Raw genomic sequence first — 20,398 nt, forward strand, 5'->3', positions numbered from 1 at the left:
GTGTTTTGGGTTTAGAAGTGTCAAGTTAGCAACTGAGGCAGCTAAGTGGCTGAAGGTCTAAAGAGTTTTTAAAAAGGTATTAACATTACCATACGTAAATTAGATAGTCGATGGGAGTTTGACATATGACATATGGCACCCAAAGTAGGTGCTCTGTGACAGCCTGGAGGGATGGGGTGGGCAGAGAGGTGGGAGGGGGTTCAGGATGGAGGGGACACAGGTATGCCTATGGCCGACTCATACTGATGTATGGCAAAAAACATTACAATGTTGTACAGCAATTATCTTCCAATTAAAATAAATTTTTAAAAGGTATTAATCTGTACATGGGAATTAATATTGTTGTTTCAGTGGGGCTGGTGCTAGGATTAAGTAATCATACATAAAGCATACAGTAAGCATACATAGTAAAAAATCTAGGTTGCCTTTCCTCAGTAATTATTACTACTTTCAAAGGAGAATGGTATGAATTGTTTTAACACTTTATTTTCAGTGAATTCAATCATGTTTATCTTCACTTTTAATATACGTTTTTAATTTAAGTATAGCTGATTTACAATGTTGTGATACTTGAATTTTTCCCCCCAAATGGGCCAAAATATATATGCAAATATTTTCCAGTAGAGACTATGCAGTGCTGTTACAACCAGAAATCCAGCCAACACTTTCCAGCAAAGTGATTCAGTGATACACACACACATACACACACACACACATATAGATCTTTTTTATTTTCAGATTCTTTTTGGTATAGGCTATTACAAAACACTGAGTATGCTTCCCTGTGCTACACAGTTGACTATATATTTTATACATAGTAATCACATATATCTTTAATTCTTTATCTCTATAATTTAAATCAGGGGTTGGCAACTATGGCCTATGGACCAAATTTGTAAATAAGGTTTCACAGAAACTTTCAGTTTTATAGAACACAGAATGTCCACTCGTTAGTGTAGTTCTATAGCTGCTTTTACTGCTATGGTGGCAGAGCTGAGTAGCTGAAACAGAGGCCCCTGTGCCTTCATAAAAAACAATGTTGACCCGTGATTTAAACCATTCAAAGCTTTTCTTAAATGAACACTAAAAAATACATTAAAAAAGAATACAAAGCAAAGACAGGAAATGAAAAAGTTGAGAAAAGAAAATTTCTCTAGAGTTTTAGAAATCACAAAATAAATCTTAATTCTAAGAATTCCTAAGACATACTTGAAACTCTATGATGAAACTGAGATCTGATTCTGTCTAGTTAAGATGGTATATTTTAAAGAATACTTTATAAATGAACTTTCCTGCAAGATGACCATTACTTCTGCACCAGGAATGCATCCTGAATATGAAACTTGGAAGAGTGAATTTAGGAGGTAGAAACATGGAAAATTATTTATAACCTGGCAATGAAAGTGACTGAAACCACATTAGTCAGGCAAAATAAGCTGATCTCTCTAACTACAGGTAAAATAACATTTCAAACATTGAAAAATGTACACAATCAAAATTGTACAGGGTAGGGGTTTAAGAAACCATTTCCCCTGCTAATTTTTGATGTTTACATGGAATGTTCTTCAAGCAGCAAATAACTTACCAATGATCTTGACAGATTGAAAATGATACATCTTTACCACAACATAAATTAATTCTCTCAGTGGGAAACTGCTAAAATAGACAAGGTGTCAGAAAGATTTCTTTATGTCTGAAGGAGAGGAAATGATTCCATTTCTTCCAAATATTCTTACATGAAAAATAATAAACTCTCACTTTTAAACTGTCTTTATTTTCATGGGGTTCTAAAACTCCCATTACTAATTGGGGTAGTCATAGTTATCTGGTACTGGCCATGAGTCAATCCTTATTAAGTCAGGTATAAAACATACCCAGGTATAAAACTGTCCCCATAATTCACATGTCATATGAATAAATATTCATAGAAATACTCAGAAAAGAGAATCAAAGAATCACACTACATTCTCATGGCATTCCTTAGATTTAAATGTTAGCAGAAATCCTGGAAAGTAAATCTTCACAGAAAGAAATGTAAGAGAAACATGGTGGTCTATCTCAGGGAAGGGAAAAATGCCCACACAAATGAACCCAATTCATCCTTTATAGAATGATCTCCAATTCTATTTCTGAAACAGCTAGTTGAAAACTGGACCACAGGGATGAACATTTACTGAATGTTTAATGCATGTGTATGCTATCACATTTAACTCTCACACAAAAACCTAAATAATGGGTATTAACAGTGATCTGTAAGGGGCAAAGTTCAGGTAGGAACTCTGTCTGCCTCCCACACCTATTCTGTGTTCAAAATGCCCAATTCTGATGGAACACAGGGTACCCTCTCAACCATGAGCCCATCGAGATGCCCCTAGAAAAAGAGCTCCTATAATCAGAGTGACGAGTTTGAAAGTTTTCTAAATCCTCCGCTTGGAGACTAACAATGTATTAAACCCATCACACTTTCCCAAACTTATTAGGGAACTCTTTTCCTCAACTTCCATTTTGTGAAAGTCATATTCTGAAGCACACTTTGAGAAACAGGACTGCCGCCACCTCCCTTGATGGGAGCTGGATAAAAGAGAAATACATAAACTCTAAGAGAAAATAAACATTTTCATCCACCATTAAGGGGCGATACTACTGAGGGGGTGATGGCATGATTCTGAATGGCTTCTTTCTGCTTTTAGAATCTTTAATAACACCCTCAGAGTCCCGGGCCCTGTAGACCTCCTTGGCCTCATCTAACAAACACCTCACCACCAATTGGTCTACCTTCAGTAACCTGGGACCTGCCAGGTTTCCCTTCATGGAGCCTTTGAAAAATGCTGTCCCCTTAGCTGGATGCTCCTTCTCTCCTTCTTGGGGAAGTCTTTCCTGATTCTGTCAAACCTCTCTCCCATCACTGAGTTACAATGTTATAGTTATTGGTGCACTTCTTTGATGAATACCTGTCTATGCCCCTACAGGAGTGAGGGGAAATATAATCTCTGTTCTCAGATGGGAAAAAGAAGAGGAGGGACTTTTCCAGCTTCTTTCTACCATCTTCTATCACTGACTAGTGGATCTCTGACTTGGGAGAAGGTTCTGTGCTGCTCAGCTCTGTGCCTGGGCACACGCTGGTCTGCTCCTACACAGGTAAGCTTAAGAGGAACGTTCGGGAATAAGTTCAACTCAGGGAAGACAACTTAAGAAGTCAGTTGTTACAGATCCTAGCTTTATTCTGCAGTTCAGCCTTATGCAGTAATAAAGTTGATTTTACTTTTTACCTTTGAGTCTTATTTTTCAAATCGCTTCCATTTGGGAGGTGAAGACAAGAAAGAGTGTTCTTGTTGGCCCCCTAGAATGCCAACATCTTCTACTATGCCTCAGCCCATCAGAAAGAACATGACTGGTCTCCTTGGGTTCACTACTGTAACTCAGACCTGGCGCTAAGAGGGACTCTAAGTTTTAAAAATTGATCATTCTATCACAGAAAACCTTTTAAACAAGTAAATCTAGGGAGAATGGTATGATGATAACCCCCTATGTATATATCACCCAGCTTGAACAATAATCAACACGTGGCAATAATCAACACAATCGATCTTGTTTGATCTATTTCTCCACTTGACTGAAGCAAACCCAAGACACTGCATCACTTTATATATAACAAATGGTAAAGGCTTGAAAACATGTCTATAAAACCATTATCACATGCACATTATAAATGATAACTTATTAACTATATCCTTAATAATAAATAGATGAATGAATCAACAAAGGGTCAAAGAAGAGGTGGATCTCAAGCAAGATCTGTGCCCAGCCCCCAATACAGCATGCACGCATGCACGCACGCACGCACACCCCCCCTTAAGGGCTAACCTACTCACCAGTCGGGGTGCTGCTGCGGAATGAAGAGGAAGGGGTGATGGGCGGGGTCACTGGGGGAGTAAGGCTTCCGCTGCTGTGGCGAGGTGGCGTGGACACATTCCCTCGAGACACGGAGCTGGACAAAGTCAGTGAGAGCTTTGGCTGGATCTTCTTCTTCAGAGACTCCTGCTCTCGGCGGGCAGCATCCGTCATGAATCTGTAAGCGGAAGAGACCATTTGTAAATAACCCATCTATAGAGCAGGAGGAATTATGACTGCTAACCTGAATGTGACAGATGCTCCACCCTGGGGTACGGACTTGTTCACAGGTCAGTCCCAACTTCAAAAACTCAGAACAGCTGCCCTGTTCCTACATGATAGAATTATCTTCTAGCTCCTGAAAGTTCCCTGGGCCAAGCCTCTGTCCTCACTACAGTGCTTTCAGCTACAGGACTGCCTGGAAGGTCCTCTCAATCCTCAGAAAGTACACCTGCTCTCAAAGTCCCCCCACCACTGTCAACTAGAGAGGACTTCCTTCATCTGCAGGTTGGCAGTATTTATTGTTTGTGCCACTGAACATACATGGCTTCATGAGGACTCTGATTCTTTTTTGTACTCTGGATTCTCAAACAGGTATCTAGCTTTTTAACACTTTCTTGGTTGCTTAAAGGTCTTGTCTCCCCAGCTACTAGCTGAAAAGAAAGGACTTAAGTCCCTATAATCATTACTAGCATGCTGCCAAGCACATCTTAGCATACATTTATCAAATGACTGAACAATTCTGCCCAAGAAAATTCAATAAGAGGGAACAAGCACAGTACAAGGACGATCACTGAGAAAGATCTGTTTATGTCATGATTTTATTACTCATAAAAGGGAAAGGGGACTTCTTTCGATAGTTTCACTTTGGAAACTTCAAAGTTACATTCTTTCAACACTTCTCTTAAGTTAGTAATATTCAAGCTTTGTTCTTTTCTCCCTGTTTAATCTAGCATTTTATGAATTCATATAATGAAATTCAAAACCACTTATGAAATGGTATTTCCTCCCTAAACAGCAAATGTTGACTACAGTTTTTGAGAATTGGGATGGAAAGTCTAGTGAATAGAGTTTATGAAAATATTTATGTAAATAAAGCATACACTCATGCCCACCACCTACGCTCAAAACCAGATCATAACCATACCTCTCAAGGCCCCTCTGTACCCCACCCTCCCATCAACTGTGTTTTGTCTATTTTAATACAATTCATCATAAACTAATACCATTGTGCTTGCTGCTGCTGCTGCTAAGTCGCTTCAGTCGTGTCTGACTCTGTGCGACCCCATAGACGGCAGCCCACCAGGCTCCCCCGTCCCTGGGATTCTCCAGGCAAGAACACTGGAGTGGGTACCATTGTGGTTAGACATGGTATTTTACCCAACACATTTCACATTCTGCTTACAGAATTCCTTTATATTCGTCTTCATTACACTACGGCATTTTAGAAGTCAATAGATAGTTCTCATGCCTGGGTAAAAGTTTCCAGTTGCTCAAACACACAATGGAACAATATTACAATAGTGTTAGTGTCTTAAAATGTCTACTTTTACACTTGGAACATGGATGGCATATTTCTTGAAGGGCTTTTGCAATATAATCTATACGTATAAACTGGATTTTATATGTTGAACCAAACTGTAATAAAGTTGTATGCTTTGTCTTGAGCTCTTATGTTTTTGTGCTACAAGATGGTGTTGACTGAAAAGGGAGAAAGGAATGACAATGCAAACCAGAACTGTTTGCACTCGGTAGCCAGGTATTCATTTATTTTCAGATATAAAGTTGGTTCTACTGCTCTTAAAACTGCTTTTTCCTCTTCTCATAAACCTCTACACTTAAAATATGGACTGTAAAGTAAGGAACTAGTGCTTTCTTTTATTATTTTAAGTACGACTGCTAACTGCACAATGCTGAGCTTCTTCAGGTGGGCACGCAGTGTGCCGGGGAGTGGCCAAAATCACAGGCTAAACATGTTGCTTGTTCTAGGAAGGCCAAGTGTTCTTAGCGTAGGTAATTCAAGTTAGTTTTTAAATAGTAAAAAAATATAGATAGATATGCTATGGAGTAGAATGAAAAATAAACATCTTGCATCTTAGTTAAGAGCACGGGACTTGGAGTCAGGCAAGCCTATCTTCAAATCCTGGCTGTGCTACTTACAAATGTGACTTAAGGCAAGTCAATGATCCTCTCTAAACCTCAGCTTTATTCTCTATAAAATGGGACAAGAAATTGTGTAACAGCTAAAGGGCTAACACATCCCTTTTTCCTTTATGCAAGAGGTTTTGATTAACTCTGGTAACCTGCCAAGATGGTAAATCAAAGATGCTACTGGGCAGCGCTGCTTATAAGACTGACCCCCTGACTGGTAAGTGGCGTCTGGCCTGGGAGGAGCTAGAAACCATCTATACATAGCTGATAGGAAGCAGGAGCTTTGGGCTTCCGGAGCATGGTGATCCTGCACCTGAACATGGCCCCTGCAGGGAATGGGGAACGTGCCCAGGGAGTGTTATAAAAGCTTTGATTCCAGGGACGCTCCCACCTCTGCCCAAGGAGCACCTTCTACCCGCATTTGGACAGACTGCCATTGTGTACCAGTGAGAGCTTCATAGAAGGTGTGATGTGGCCCTGCTGGTGGGCAGGCTCTACCTTTTATCTCTCTGAAAAGACCCAGAAACCATGACTGTCCCGGATCATCTGAGAGGCTGTTCATGGTCAAGGAAGGTCACTTGCTGGTGGACCAGCCAACAACAGCGCTGACTTCTGAGGATATTGTGAGGATAAAACAAGGCGGCAGTGCCTGTCATGTAGGAAGTGACTTTGTTACAGAACGCTTCATAAATGTGGTTTTTGCTGTACGTTCCGTCTACCTTACTCCAAGTTTCTTGAGGGTGCACTGCATGTTTATGGCTCTGAAAGCACCACGTTCGTGCCTCATGCATAGCTTACAAGACTGGGAATCAGATCAGAGAGTGCACAGAGAGTGTCAGCAAGACAGTCTTGCAAGAGAGAGAGAGGCAGAGAGAGAGAGGTTAGCAGTGTCTTCTCTTACTCTGGTTAAAAAGTATCAATAGCTCATGGTTTTTATTGTAAAATAAATACTCTCCTACAGCTCAGATATAAAAACAACTATAAACAACCATAACAACGTGCACACACATATCCCTCGCCTTCACCCCCTCATGGGTTTGGTCAGCTACGGACAGCCATTTATTTTTGGCTTGTATCTGCTAAGTGCTTTCTAGAAGCGAGAACGAGGCACCATGTTAAAAGCATTAAACATGAAACTCATAAAACACTTCTGCCAATCCTTCTCTCCCTCCACCCTCCCTCCTTCTCCCTTGGATTGGTGGTTATGAACTTGCAGCTATACCCATAAATCAAGGCAACCTCACTATACCAAGATACACAGCTGCAGAATTTATTCCCGGTGACAACATACACACAGAAGGACATAAAAATGCCTGTAGAACACTGGATAAAATTCGCCAGTTTCTCCCTGGTGGTTTTGCACTGTTCCTCTTTCACTTATCACCCATGACTTTACCTATTTTTTGGAGACTTATTTAAACCCTGAACTTTTCAAGCAGTGTTCCATCAGTATAGCTGTTTGTCAAAAGATGGGTGAATTCCCAATGGCAAAAACCACTTGGGGAGACAAGTTAATAAAGGACCTGATGAGGCAGAATGAATAAAGGTTGTCTGTGACTGTGGTCTAGACTGGACTCAAATAAGTTGGCTCCAAGCATTTTCCACCTTCAGGGGCAGCTACACTGTGACATCCTTGAAGGACCACAGCCCAGACTGTTCCATCATCAGGGTTAGACACGTTCTGCTGTATTCCTAGAGGAGATGGAGTTCAGGCTTGGGAAGTCACACCACCCTGAAGGCTGATGAGTTTTTCCCAGTGGATTCTGACATGATTGGTGATCTTTCCCAAAGCCCTGAGTAACTGCAGCCAACGTGGGGTTTAGAGCAGGAAGGAAGCTGGGTGAGACAGATTGCCTTGTCTAGCCCCCTCATTTTTCCTGGTAACTGGGAAATGAGGTGAAGGGGCCTGTGCAAGGTCACTTTGCTGGCTGATGGCAAAGCTGAGAAGTCAAGCCTCAGGACTGAATCAAAAGCTCCTGCTCTGCCAGGCTGCCTACTGCACATCAAAGAACTCTGAGCTTTCTTGTTTTTGCTGCAGAGTCATGGTTTTCAAAGCTGAAAGGGGTTAAAGAGCTGAAGCTTAGGGCCTAGGAGAATGCAGGGGTTTACTTGTTGGAAGTGGGGCAACCATTAGAGTGGAGGTCTTTATCCTCTCAGCATCCAAGTTCTGCTGTGTTGCGCCCCTAGGTTCTTGGGGTCTTGGATTTGTAGCCTCACTGGGCTGTGATATGGGGAAGGCTGGCTGTGCCCACCTTCCTGAATTCTTTCTGCTTTGCAATAGGAACTGTTCTGGTCTTGTAGCAGTAGTGTGCTAGTGTGGGCTTATGCTGGCTTGTGAGAGCTGATCATTAAATTTTTAGGGATTTAGGCCATTTGTTAAATATACCCATTATCAAAAATTAAATGTGAAGTTAAAATTAAAACAAGTATATTAAAAACAAAGATAACAATACTCAAGATTTATTAGTTCTTATTTTCTTCCATTTTACTATTATTTATGCTATTGAGGTTATTTACATTAATAAAGTTGTATCTGTTTGGTAGAATTACTATATGATGCTATACAGCACGTTACTTCCCTACTCTGTGCAGTGATGTAATGTTGGTAGCCTGAAATTGGCCATGATGGAGTATTTACACCATGGAAATTGGCAAATATTACAAATTGGGGTTTTTTCCCCCCACCCCAAGAGTCAACTGTTAAACATTTACCAATATACCTACAGTTATTATTATTATTTTAATGTGTGGGAAAAAGCATTTGAACCAGGCTCCTTGCCTACCTACTAAAGGAGCTAATCAGGGAAGCAATGAAGGATGGATAAGGAAAGTTTCTTTTCCTTTTTAAAAGTATAAAAATAAGACCTCTCATTAAAGAACACTTATAGAAGATTTTTCATGGATTTGTCACTTGTGCTTAAAAACATTTAAAAAATCTGGTAGTACGCACACAAATTGACTGTACATATTTTAAAGCACAGTTTAAGGAAGAATAAAATGACAATCCATGTACTTACTACTCAGCTTATGAAAAAAATTTTCATCAGAATATTGGAAATTTGCAGATACAACTACAGTTGATTTTTCAGGGTATTTTCCTTCTGGTATTACTTTTCTACACATAAAGAGAACTGGATATTTCTTAAAGGGAAAAAAAAGTCACTTGAGGGTTCATTCACTGTTGACTAACAGCCTGGAAATCTGTGGTCAGGCAAAGCCATGTTTTCATTTTGAAACTGAAACTGCCATAAGATTAATTTTAACTCTCCTACAAATCAGAAATGCCCAAGTTACTTTAATTTAATATGGTCATTTGTAGTAATATTTGTTATTGCTTGGGGAAGTACATATTCCTTAAGTAAATTTTCAAGACTCCATTATAAATCTTTTAAATCCTTAGACCACAATGTTCATTCAGTCTGACATGTTAAACGTGGAAACATGAATGTAACACCACAGGGGGAAAATGTCAAATTGCTGGTCCACGGAGACCAGTTTCAACCACAAACTCAGGAAATTTACAGAGCTGGCTGGAGCCTGGGCAGGTCCCCTGCTGCACCTCACTCTCGGGCCAAACACCTGAGCCCAAGTGTCTTGCTGGTGCAAAACCACTCAGCTTCCACCGGCTCTGGAGAAGCCAGTGATGGAAGTGACCACTCAAAACTCGAGCCTCTCTCAGCAGAACTTGAAAAGGATCCAAGGTCTGAGATGCATGGTGTGGTTTCATTGTTATTATAAGACGCTGGAGAGGGCGTGTGGTCCAGACGCCCCAAGCTGTGTGTCAGCGGGCTCGCTCTAGAGTGAAGAAGCGGGTGACCTCCAGAAGTCCCAGTGCTCCCCTTGTTCTGCCCCTGATTTTTCTTCTTGTTAAAACTGAGGAGTTTCAGTTTTATGGGTAAAAGGAATATATCACCTCTAGGTTCCTTCCCGGCTCCAACAGTCCATGATTTCAGCAGCAGCGTCGGGCTGTGTTTCCCAAACTTTTCTTTGGCCTCAATCTAAGAAAGCCTGTACACACATATGTATAATTAGGTCCACAATCTGTAATTTTGAAATCTCCAGAGCTCTGAAAGTTGGGAAATTTCTAATGTTCAACAGCAAAATTCATGAGGAAACCAACCGTGATGTGAACTACATAAAAGCTGTTCATATGCTTTATTTATTGTATTTAGTGTGAATATTCATATACTTCACTGAGTAAACATAAATGTGTTTGATTACATGGGGCTGCCCTGCCGGTAGGGAGAGTTATCTAATAGGCAGTATTTGCACCGTATTGTCTTTCTGAAATTAGAACAAGTTTGACTTGTGCAACATGTTTGGGTGAAAAGATAAAGAAATTTTATGTAAGCATCTGAAACAAAAATTTCATTAAATAATCCTTATGATATGTGATACACTCTGATATTTTTCTATTCTATTTCATTTTAACCAAATATCGTGGTCACAACCTCCACATTAATTTCTTGACTAACAGGTGATAACCTGTCGATTAACTGGTGATAGACTACAGTTGGAAAATATTCGTGTAGCAGAAAATATTCGTGTAGCAATGGGCTTTGTAAGGAGACTGTTCAGATGCTAATTTCTCCTCTATGTTCTCCATCTGTGTGACCTTGGGCATGTTACCTAATCTCTCTGTGCCTTAGTTTTCTTACCCATAAATGCTAAAAATAATAAGGACTGCTTTACAGAATGCAAAGATGAAGTGAATTAATACATGTAAAGCACTTGGAACAGAGCCTGGTACTCGGTGTTTGACAAACATCATGTGAATGACTCTTGTTCAGGAAATCCTAACTCACAAATCTTTCATCTCTCAATGTAACATCAGCGATTTACTGACATTTTAACAGTTACTTCTGAGCTAAACTATTGAGCATTATAGGATACGTACTGCCATCATGAGCTCTGCTGATTCTGAAAGCAATGAACCACCTTCACGGATTCTGCATGCATTGATTAAATGACTGCTTCCATCATAGGTAAATTTGAAAAAGGTGGTAACAGTAACCAGAATACAAACAGAAAGCTCCTCTCCTTTAAGGACAACATGCTAGAAGCCGGGGCATCTATAGAGCCACATGCCTCCTTTTCTTTACTTCTCCCCCTTAATTTCTTGAGAAGAATCCACTGTAGAAGGCCTTTCTAGCAGGGCAGGCAATGGGAGACACTGCTACTTGATGGAAAGACTTCTTTCTAAGCAATGCAAGGCCGCCCTTTACTTGGGAGATTCATACAGCTACACCAGGCTCAGATGTGGCTCACAACCAGACCTCTGTACAAAGCACAACATCCAACTACATCATTTGAAGTTCAAAAGCTTTGTTCTGCCTTTTCAATGGCCCTTTGGGCATTAACATTTTTTTGGTGAAAAAAGTTTGTGAAACCAAGAAGGTCTCTGAGGAAAGCCATGAGGAGCTGGCAGACAGACCACAATTCTAAGTACTCTCCAATTTGCTAACTCATTGCTCCAGACAATGGGATCTCTGACCTGACAAGGACAACAATCAATCTTTCCAGTGAAGAGAACTAAGGGATTTTCCTTTTCTCCAGCAACTACGATGCAAAATTCAGGACAAGGACAGACAGAAAGCCAGTCAGGAAGCAAGATGATCTGTGCTTGTGCTTGTGCTCAGTTGTTTGTGACCCCATGGACTGAATGCAGCCAGGCTCCTCTGTCCACGGAATTCTCCAGGCAAGAATACTGGAGTGGGTTGCCATTGCCTTCTCCAGGGGATCGTCCCAACCCAGGAATTGAACCCAGGTCTCCTGTATTGCAGGCAGATTCTTTACCATCTGAGCCACCAGGGAAGCCCTGAATGACCTGTAAGGCATTCAAATTAGGCTATGGGAATGATGGGTACATTTTAGCATGTGATCATGTGTGGTCCACATGTCAGAGGATCTGGTTGTTCTAGGTCTCAAAGTAATGGTGGGTTTCCAAACACACATCTGCTAATAAATTCATGGGGTGGCTCCTCTCATTTTAGCAACTTCAAGCCTCAGTGAGGTTGAGAGGTGTTTCGTTAGAACAGCTGGCAAGTGAAACATGACCTGCTGGCAGCAAGTGGAGTGACTGCTTGTCTGTGACCCTTGATTAAGAAAAGGACTTTTACTAGCGATTGGGGGAAATTAATAAATAATAAATGTTCTTTTCAAAGACAAAAAATAATGTGGACTCCCAAATAACACTAATTTCACAGAGTCCCTAGTAATGTTTCAAACAATCGTATGTTTCATTTCTCATCTCAGAATTTCTTTCTTCACCATCTGAGGCCTATGGGATGGATTCTGAAGCTTCATAAAAATTTTTGCAGTGCCACCAAAACTCAGAGCCTCTTTTAATATGCTATTAAAAATTTAGTGCACAATAATAAAACTAAAAGTAGCACCACAAAGCAGATTCAACCAGTCCATCCTAAAGGAGATCAGTCCTGAGTGTTCACTGAAAGGACTGGTGTTGAAACTGAAACTCCAATACTTTGGCCACCTGATGTGAAGAACTGACTCATTTGAAAAGACCCTGATGCTGGGAAAGATTGAGGGCAGGAGGTGAAGGGGACGACAGAGGATGAGATGGTTGGATGGCATCACCGACTCAATGGACACGAGTTTGGGTAAACTCTGGGAATTGGTGATGGACAGGGAGTCCTGGTTCATGGGGCTTCAAAGAGTCGGACACGACTGAGCGACTGAACTGAACTGAGCACCACAAAAAAACCTACACTGTCTGTTTAGATCAGCTTAGTACTTAACTTATGAGGGTTTTGTGTATCTGTGTATGAGATTTTCATCTGATATTCACAAGGGTTGTGGGCATAATTTGTGAAGTACCTAGCCAGTGAATCAGATTTTGTTCTTGGATATCAAACCAAAACTGACAGATTTAAGTGAGACACTTCCCACATACCCTGCCCTGCCTTCTTTTCTAAGTTTATATCTGACACATGCAGGAGGATATAGTTCCTGGACTTGGAGGAGTAGTTCCGGTCCAATTTGAACAAGATAAATTAACTCTGGGGAAAGTCAATTTTGTATCAGCTAATTTATAAGAGCAGCTAATTTATAAGAGTTCGCTGTATTTTGGGGGACAGGGAAGAGAAGAGAAAAGAGAAAGACAAAAAGTGATCTTACTTTCATCTACTCTCTTGACAACTATATTTTCTTTTTCTTTTTTTAAGGGCAGTTACAGTATAGGCTGAATGTTCTAAAACCTTAAAAATAATTAATAAACTAACATTCACTTGCCCATTTTTATTGCCAAGTGGCATTCCTTATCTAACTACCATCTACCTTCACTAGCTACTCATTAAAAAGAAAAGGCCATAGTAACATAAAATATAGAAAGGACATAACCCTGGAATAAAATAATCCTTTCATGAGAAAGACCGTCATGAGATTATAACAATAGAACAAAGAGGAATAAATTTACTTAAATTTTTTTGAGATGCAGAGAAGCTACAATATAAAGTTTAGTTTTATTATTTTGTAATCACATATGTACACTGTAATACACTGTTTATAATATGTGGTTTATAATTATTCTCTAGATATGTTATTAAAAATATCCAACTTTATTTTTTATCATATCCTTTGCTAAAATTCAGTTTCAAGGAATGCTGACTAAAATGGAACTATTAACATTAAATTTAGAAGGAATCATTTGCAATATGCTGGCACACTGAAAGAAACCAAATACAAGAGCATCCAAATCCAGGAGTTTCTCCTTTCCAAGAGCTGGGAGCAAGGACACACAGAGGGGCTGGGTGCCCCTGCTCCGGGGCCCCACACGCCCGCGGCAACTTGGAAACTGCAGACCAACAGAAATACCCTTATGAACATCGTCATTCAGAGACTAGCAAGCTGTCTCTGAATACTACTTAGGAATTATTATTTTTTTAAACCAATAATCTCTTTCCCGGAATTTTAGCACTCAAATGAAATTCATGCACCAAGTCTGAATAACTGCAATAATGAACAAAATCTCATCCCTGAATACTACTACTTTTTATATGCCCAATAAATACGGAGTATTTTCTCACAACTAAAGAATAATATAGTTAATCTATTATTCCTTAATGAAAGCTCTGGTTCAGATTCCAGCAGTCATGACCTAAAGTCACAGGTCAGCATAAATTATCAGTGAAGCAATTAATTTTGATTTACTTTAGCCTGAATAGAGTAAACCATGGTCTCTTTCATCGGCAATGCCAAGAATAAAAACCACTTCTGAAAATGACGCCCACAAATCTTTGGTTCAATGGCCAACTGGAATATCCCTCTCTTGGCAACTCTCTACCATACTTTCCATTCCTTTCTACTCCCATCGAATTGGAAATGACTATGGCTATTTCTTACACATGGTTTTCATTGCTAATTTGACATCCGTGTAAAAACCAATGAACAAAACAAAGAAAGTTGCATTTTATGAGGTTTTGTGGTACGAAACTGCAAATAGCGTTTGAGTTTCCTTGTTGTACCTCCTCTGGAAGTAAATTAAATGAGTTATTGGAGGCTTCCATGTAAACTGCTAATGAGATGATGAAGAACTCTCCCCCTACACTGAGAGAGGTTTAAAAACTAAAGGAAAAAAAATTTGATTTAGGGTCTCTGGAGTACTAGTTCCAGTATCATTAACAGCTGTGAACTCAGCCTGGTTGCAAGTCTGGCTTCTGGGGGCAAACTCTTAATCTGATTTAGGTATTCAAGGGCAAATTATTTACCCCTGCTTGTCTTGGGATCCTCATTTATACAATAAAACCAAGCCTAATGCCTAGCGCCTTTAATCTGCATGCAACACAGGAGACAATGGGTTCGATCCCTGGGTTGGGAAGATTCTCTGAAGGAGAAAAAGGGCAAGCCACCCCAGTATTCTTACCTGGAAAATTCTATGGATAGAGGAGTCTGGCGGGCTACAATTCATAGGGTTACAAAGAGTTGGAAATGACTGAGTGACTGCACTCATGTAAACCCTAACTCCTACCTCATGGGGTTTATTGTCAAGATCTTGTTGGATAAAAACATGAAAAGCACTTGGCTCAATATCTTGTTGCACATATGTCAGGAGGCTGCTCAGAGTCTTGGTATTTCCATGGGTGTTGGCCCTATGCCCCTGACTCTTACCCAGGAATTATGTTAAAAATGTAACCACCACTTAATTGGATAATTCCTATGTAAGAGGCTGGCTTCCCTGGTGGCTCAGAGGTTAAAGCGTCTGCCTCCAGTGCGGGAGACCTGGGTTCGATCCCTGGGTTGGGAAGATTCCCTGGAGAAGGAAATGGCAACCCACTCCAGTATTCTTGCCTGGAGAATCTCATGGATGGAGGAGCCTGGTAGGCTGCAGTCCATGGGGTTGCAAAGAGTCGGACATGACTGAGCGACTTCACTTTCTCTTATGTAAGAGGTCATTTGTAGGGGGGAATCTATGCAGTCTAGTCTATCTAAGATGGACTCAGGCAGATATCTAAGTCTGGAGTGAAAAGTCTGTCTCTGAAGAAAAGCAGTTCTCTGACCATCCACTTAGGTCACTTCTTCTGACCAGCTGGGCTGGGTGACAGTCAGCATTTGGTTAAGACAAGTGACTTGGAATGAATCTAGCTCCAGGGGATGGGGTGAATTGGAGGGCTCTGGTTATGGAAACCTGAGATGAAGGGGACTCAATGTCAGAGGAGATCTCACACAGTGAGGGTTTGTTTATGTTGAAGATGGCCATTTACAAGCCACTCAGCCCCTAAAAGCCATTGCAACTCCATCCCGGAGCTGTTCCCTCTGCTGCTTATGGATTCAGCCTCACAATCTTATCATCAGGTCCTAAGTTGCCACTCTGCCCTGATTATTATGCTGCTGCTGCTGCTAAATAGCTTCAGTTGTGTCCGACTCTTTGCGACCCCATAGACGGCAGCCCACTGGGCTCCGCCATCCCTGGGATTCTCCAGTCAAGAACACTGGAGTGGGTTGCCATTTCCTTCTCCAGTGCATGAAAGTGAAAAGTGAAAGTGAAGTCGCTCAGTTGTGTCCGACTCTTTGCGACCCCATGGACTGCAGCCTACCAGGCTCCTCTATCCATGGGATTTTCCAGGCCCTGATGATGGTGATATGTAATTTGAAAGTCTGTGCCATCTCTGACTTACATACTTCCCCCAATATCCACTGGTATTTCCACTAAGATCCTAGCCGAGGCATATCCAAACTCATTTGGTACATACATTACCCATCCTCAGAGAATCAGGGAGCAATGATGGCAGACAATAAACATAATAGCTGAGACAGAAAGCTGACTTTATCCAAGACAAAAGATGTCCCTAAGTGAGGAAAGGATATTAACCACACATTCAGATAACTGCATGCATTCGTGAATACAATTACAGGGCCAATAGCTCACTCAAATTTATTTTCGTGTATACGTTACTCACTCAGAGTGTCAGACCAACACTGTTCAGGAACAGGGTGGAGTCATCAGAGTTTTCTTTAATGGATTAATTCACTTAGGCAATGAAACTATTTTGGAGGCAAACTCAGCTCTATACATGTGTTGTGCCTTTACAAGTATATGCCTGAGGACATTACAAGACTTCAAGTTCCATGGGCTGTGGAAGGTGATTTTTTTCCCAAGTGATTTTTCTTTCCTTTTGCTGCAAGAGTTGAGTTAAGCTGCTTCTGGACTAAAGGGCTTGGTGTTCCCTGTTTTCTAGGAGATTTGTACCCGACAGATGCATTTAGGTATTTGGTTCTTCTGTAAGTACACACACATTTGAGGACTGAATAACCATTTTAAAAACATCACAGGGATATGAACGTCTGTGTCTCTTCTTCCTGCTTGACTTAACCCAAGGACTTTGTGAATGCTAAATATACTTGGTAAACTGTAAACTGTGAGTAAATGCCGGGGATGAAGAGGATGAGGGGGTTGAAGATGATGACAAAATTTTTTTTCATTAGAGATCATTTAAAAACACAAAAAAGTAGAGAGATTGGTATGATGAACTGCCACGTTACAACATTTTGCCATCTTGTTAAACTTTCTCCCTCCCTCCCTTTTTAGGCCACGATTATAATCCTTCATGTATTTCTTATCCATGTTCATGCAATCCCTTGAAAAATATATACAGATAAAATAACTGGAAGAAGAATAAAGCAGAATGGAAGAGAAAGAGAAAAAAAATTTCAACATGGTCCCTGGGCAATATCTAATGAAGATTCAAAATGAGTAAGATGGTTGGTGACATAACTGCCATCTCACTCTGACACAGACACAGCTAAACTATAATGCTTGCAAAGTTTGAGCACTATTATACACAGTATATATAATACACACTATTATACACACATATATACATACATATGTTGAATGACACACCAAAGCTTTATTAATATGCAAGGTCTGAGCCAATGGCTCCCAAGTCTCGGCTATAGGGGACCTATTATAGTGCTGAATGGTGTGGTGCTTTGAATATCATAATGGTACTTCTGGTGTCCTTTAAATTTGGGAGGGAAGAAAAGGGAATAATGCAAAATTACTAGTCATCATTGTTTCAAATTAATTTGTATTTTACAAGATCACCTAATCACTTTTCTCTCACATGTTCCATCCCAAACATGGACTCTACAAATTATTTGGGGAAAAAAAATACAGGGTGTGTGTGGGGGGGTGTGTGTTTAAAATTTTCAAGAATGTCACTGTATTCAACTGCTAATGAAGTGTTTCTTGGAGGGGATTCCAGACCTTCTGTGGATTTACAATGAGCAGTCTTTATTTGCATGCCAAAAGCATGCACTAATCCATAGCATCAGCTGGCTCCCAGAAATACATGTGCCCCCACAATCCTGTTTATCCTGCTGGTTTATTTAGCAAAGCTTTTCTTCACAGACAGCACAGGTCCTCATTTCAGGCTGGCCAACCTGATTATTCCAAATCCCTAATTAGTGTAATTAAAGCTTTAATGGATTGCAGCCAGGATATAAACCACGCAGCCCCGCTTTTAAACTCCTTGCTTGATGAGTGTGCAGGCCTGCTCCACGGCAGAGGGCTTCCTGTGGAGGCACTGAGGCCTTGCTCTCCGGAAGGGCCTGGACACCTCTGCTCCCAACGCCCCAGCCATTTCTGATGCCCAGGGAGTCTCTTCGTCAGGTTCACACTCACAAACCGAACTGCTCCCCACCCCTACCCCTCCAGGATTTACCAAAGTGAACCAGAATCTGTCTCAATGTTTCTACAGATGCTAGCCACTAACGTAGAAGAACAAGTCTAATGTCTTAACTAAAATACTTCCCAGCAACCTAGGAGAATCTTGTTACTAATAGAGATCCTGCAGAGCACTCCTGTATTAACCTGCTTTCAGAGTACTACCCAGAACTTTTCCAACAACTGAAACCCAAAGGTCCACAGCTTAAACCCACAGCACTTCTAGGTGCTTCCTACAACATGTAAACTAAGCCATAATGGCTCTGGTGAGTTCACATCATCTCAGCTCCAGATGGATATTTGGACACTGATACTGGAGAAGAGAAAAGGATTTACAATAGGAAAAAAAAAGCCTTTTTCAGTATAAACTATGCCAAGTACCTTATAATTATTGGGTTGGTCAAAAAATTCGTTTGAGTTTTTCCATACGATGTAATGGAAACCCATATGAACATTTTGTCCAGCCCAATGATACTACTTACTGAATCCTCACAACCACCTTTTCAGAGATTATTATTAGCCCCATTTTAAGATGACAAAATTGAGCTTCAGAGACAACAGAGCCAAATCATTGGAAAAGATGCTGATGCTGGGAAAAACTGAAGGCAGGAAGAGAATGGGCTGACAGAGGATGAGACGGTTGGGTGGCATCACTGACTCAATGGACATGAGTTTGAGCAAGCTCCAGGAGATGGTGAAGGACAGGGAAGTCTGGTGTGCTGCATGCAGTCCATGGGGTCACAGAGAGTCAGACACAACTTAGCGACTGGACAACGACATCAGGTAGTTTTCCCAAGGACCCACAGCTAATAAACTGCTTAAGGGAAGATATAAATAAAAATGCTCAAGATCTGTGATGTCCAACCCAGCAGCCATTAACCCTATGAGGGTACTGCTCACTTTAAACCTGGCTTGTGTGACTCAGAAACTGAATTCCTGATTTGATTTTAGTTAACTTCAATGTAAATAGCCACATGTGGCTAGTGGCATGGAAATAGAACGTTTCCATCATCACAGAAACTTCTGTAGGACAGTGCTGAAGTAGCTGATAGAAGTTCAGTTCTGCATACGCTGGGTTTGAAATGGTGGCGGGACATCCAAGGGGATAAACAAACAGGTAAGCGACCTAGACTTAGGAGCCATCCACCCAGGAAAGCAGGAGAGCCTACAGGGAGGCAGAGAAGGCCCAAGGGTTGAGAAGAGAAAATGGCGGTGGGGGATGCCTACCATTTAGATGGCAGAAGGAAGAGGAATCTCCAAAGTCACTGAGGAATGGAGTTCTTATACCCTTTCCAGGTTTAATAATTTACTTCTCCTCTTACACTTCTATGCAAGCATTTGGACAACAAATATTTTGCTAAAGAATGAAGATCTGCCTTTTGTAACAGAAAAGTACATTTCTTTATTCATTCACATGATGGTTTGATGCAAAGACATCAGCCCTTTGAAAGACGCCCTCCCGCTCAGAGCCAGGTACACTATGTGCAGAAACATGTGAGCCCAAGACACAGCACTCCACGGCTTTGATGCAATGCAGGAAGTGGCTCAAATTCAATTCCGAACTATACACAAGCTTCCTGAAAAATGAGATCCCAACAACTTGTTGAAATAAAAGCTCTGAAGTTCCTTGCTGTGAAGAGACCTTCACTACGACTTTTACTTAAACCTCCCTTTCAGTTGCCTGGGGGAGTCTTCATGAAGTTATCTGATCCAGTAACTTTTCTTACTGTGTAATCAAATTTATCCACAGAATAAGTCTAAGTCTTGTTGGGAATGAAAAGTCCATTCACAACGCCTCTAGTAAGGAGTTTTACTTCAGTAAGATCTGAGACCAAACTTTCTTTTCCCTTGGACAGAGGGTGAGACATACCTTGGGCCAGTCTATCCCATATTCTTCATCCTATAAAATGATAGCATTTGGAACCCCCACTGACTTCAAGAGGGAATTTCTCACCCACTCCTGTAGTTGTGTGGCTTCCCTGGTAGCTCAGCTGGTAAAGAATCTGTCTGCAATGCAGGAGACCCCAGTTCGATTCCTGGGTCGGGAAGATCCCCTGGAGAAGGGATAGGCTACCCCTTCCAGTATTCTTGGGCCTCCCTGGTGGCTCAGCTGGTAAAGAATCTGCCTGCAGTGTGGGAGACCTGGGTTCAATTCTTGGGTTGGGAAGATCC

The 20,398-nt window shown here is 41.0% G+C and overlaps 1 protein-coding gene across 5 annotated transcripts in view; it reads right to left on the reverse strand.

The window, feature by feature from the left end:
- Positions 1-20,398, reverse strand: part of JAZF1 (JAZF zinc finger 1) — a 323,385-nt gene that overhangs the window by 40,025 nt on the left and 262,962 nt on the right. For 4 of the 5 annotated variants that reach the window (XM_010855401.1, XM_010855400.1, XM_010855403.1 and 1 more), the window contains one exon: positions 3,873-4,069. In XM_010855401.1, coding sequence (XP_010853703.1) covers positions 3,873-4,065 — 193 coding nt within the window. In that variant the 5' untranslated portion in view covers positions 4,066-4,069. Of the gene's footprint in view, positions 1-3,872; positions 4,070-4,610; positions 4,629-20,398 lie in introns of those variants that run through there. The other variant, XM_010855404.1, reaches the window with a different exon arrangement.

This window comes from Bison bison, unplaced genomic scaffold (genome assembly GCF_000754665.1).
Source record: "Bison bison bison isolate TAMUID 2011002044 unplaced genomic scaffold, Bison_UMD1.0 scf7180017864364, whole genome shotgun sequence".
Taxonomy (NCBI): Eukaryota; Metazoa; Chordata; class Mammalia; order Artiodactyla; family Bovidae; genus Bison; species Bison bison.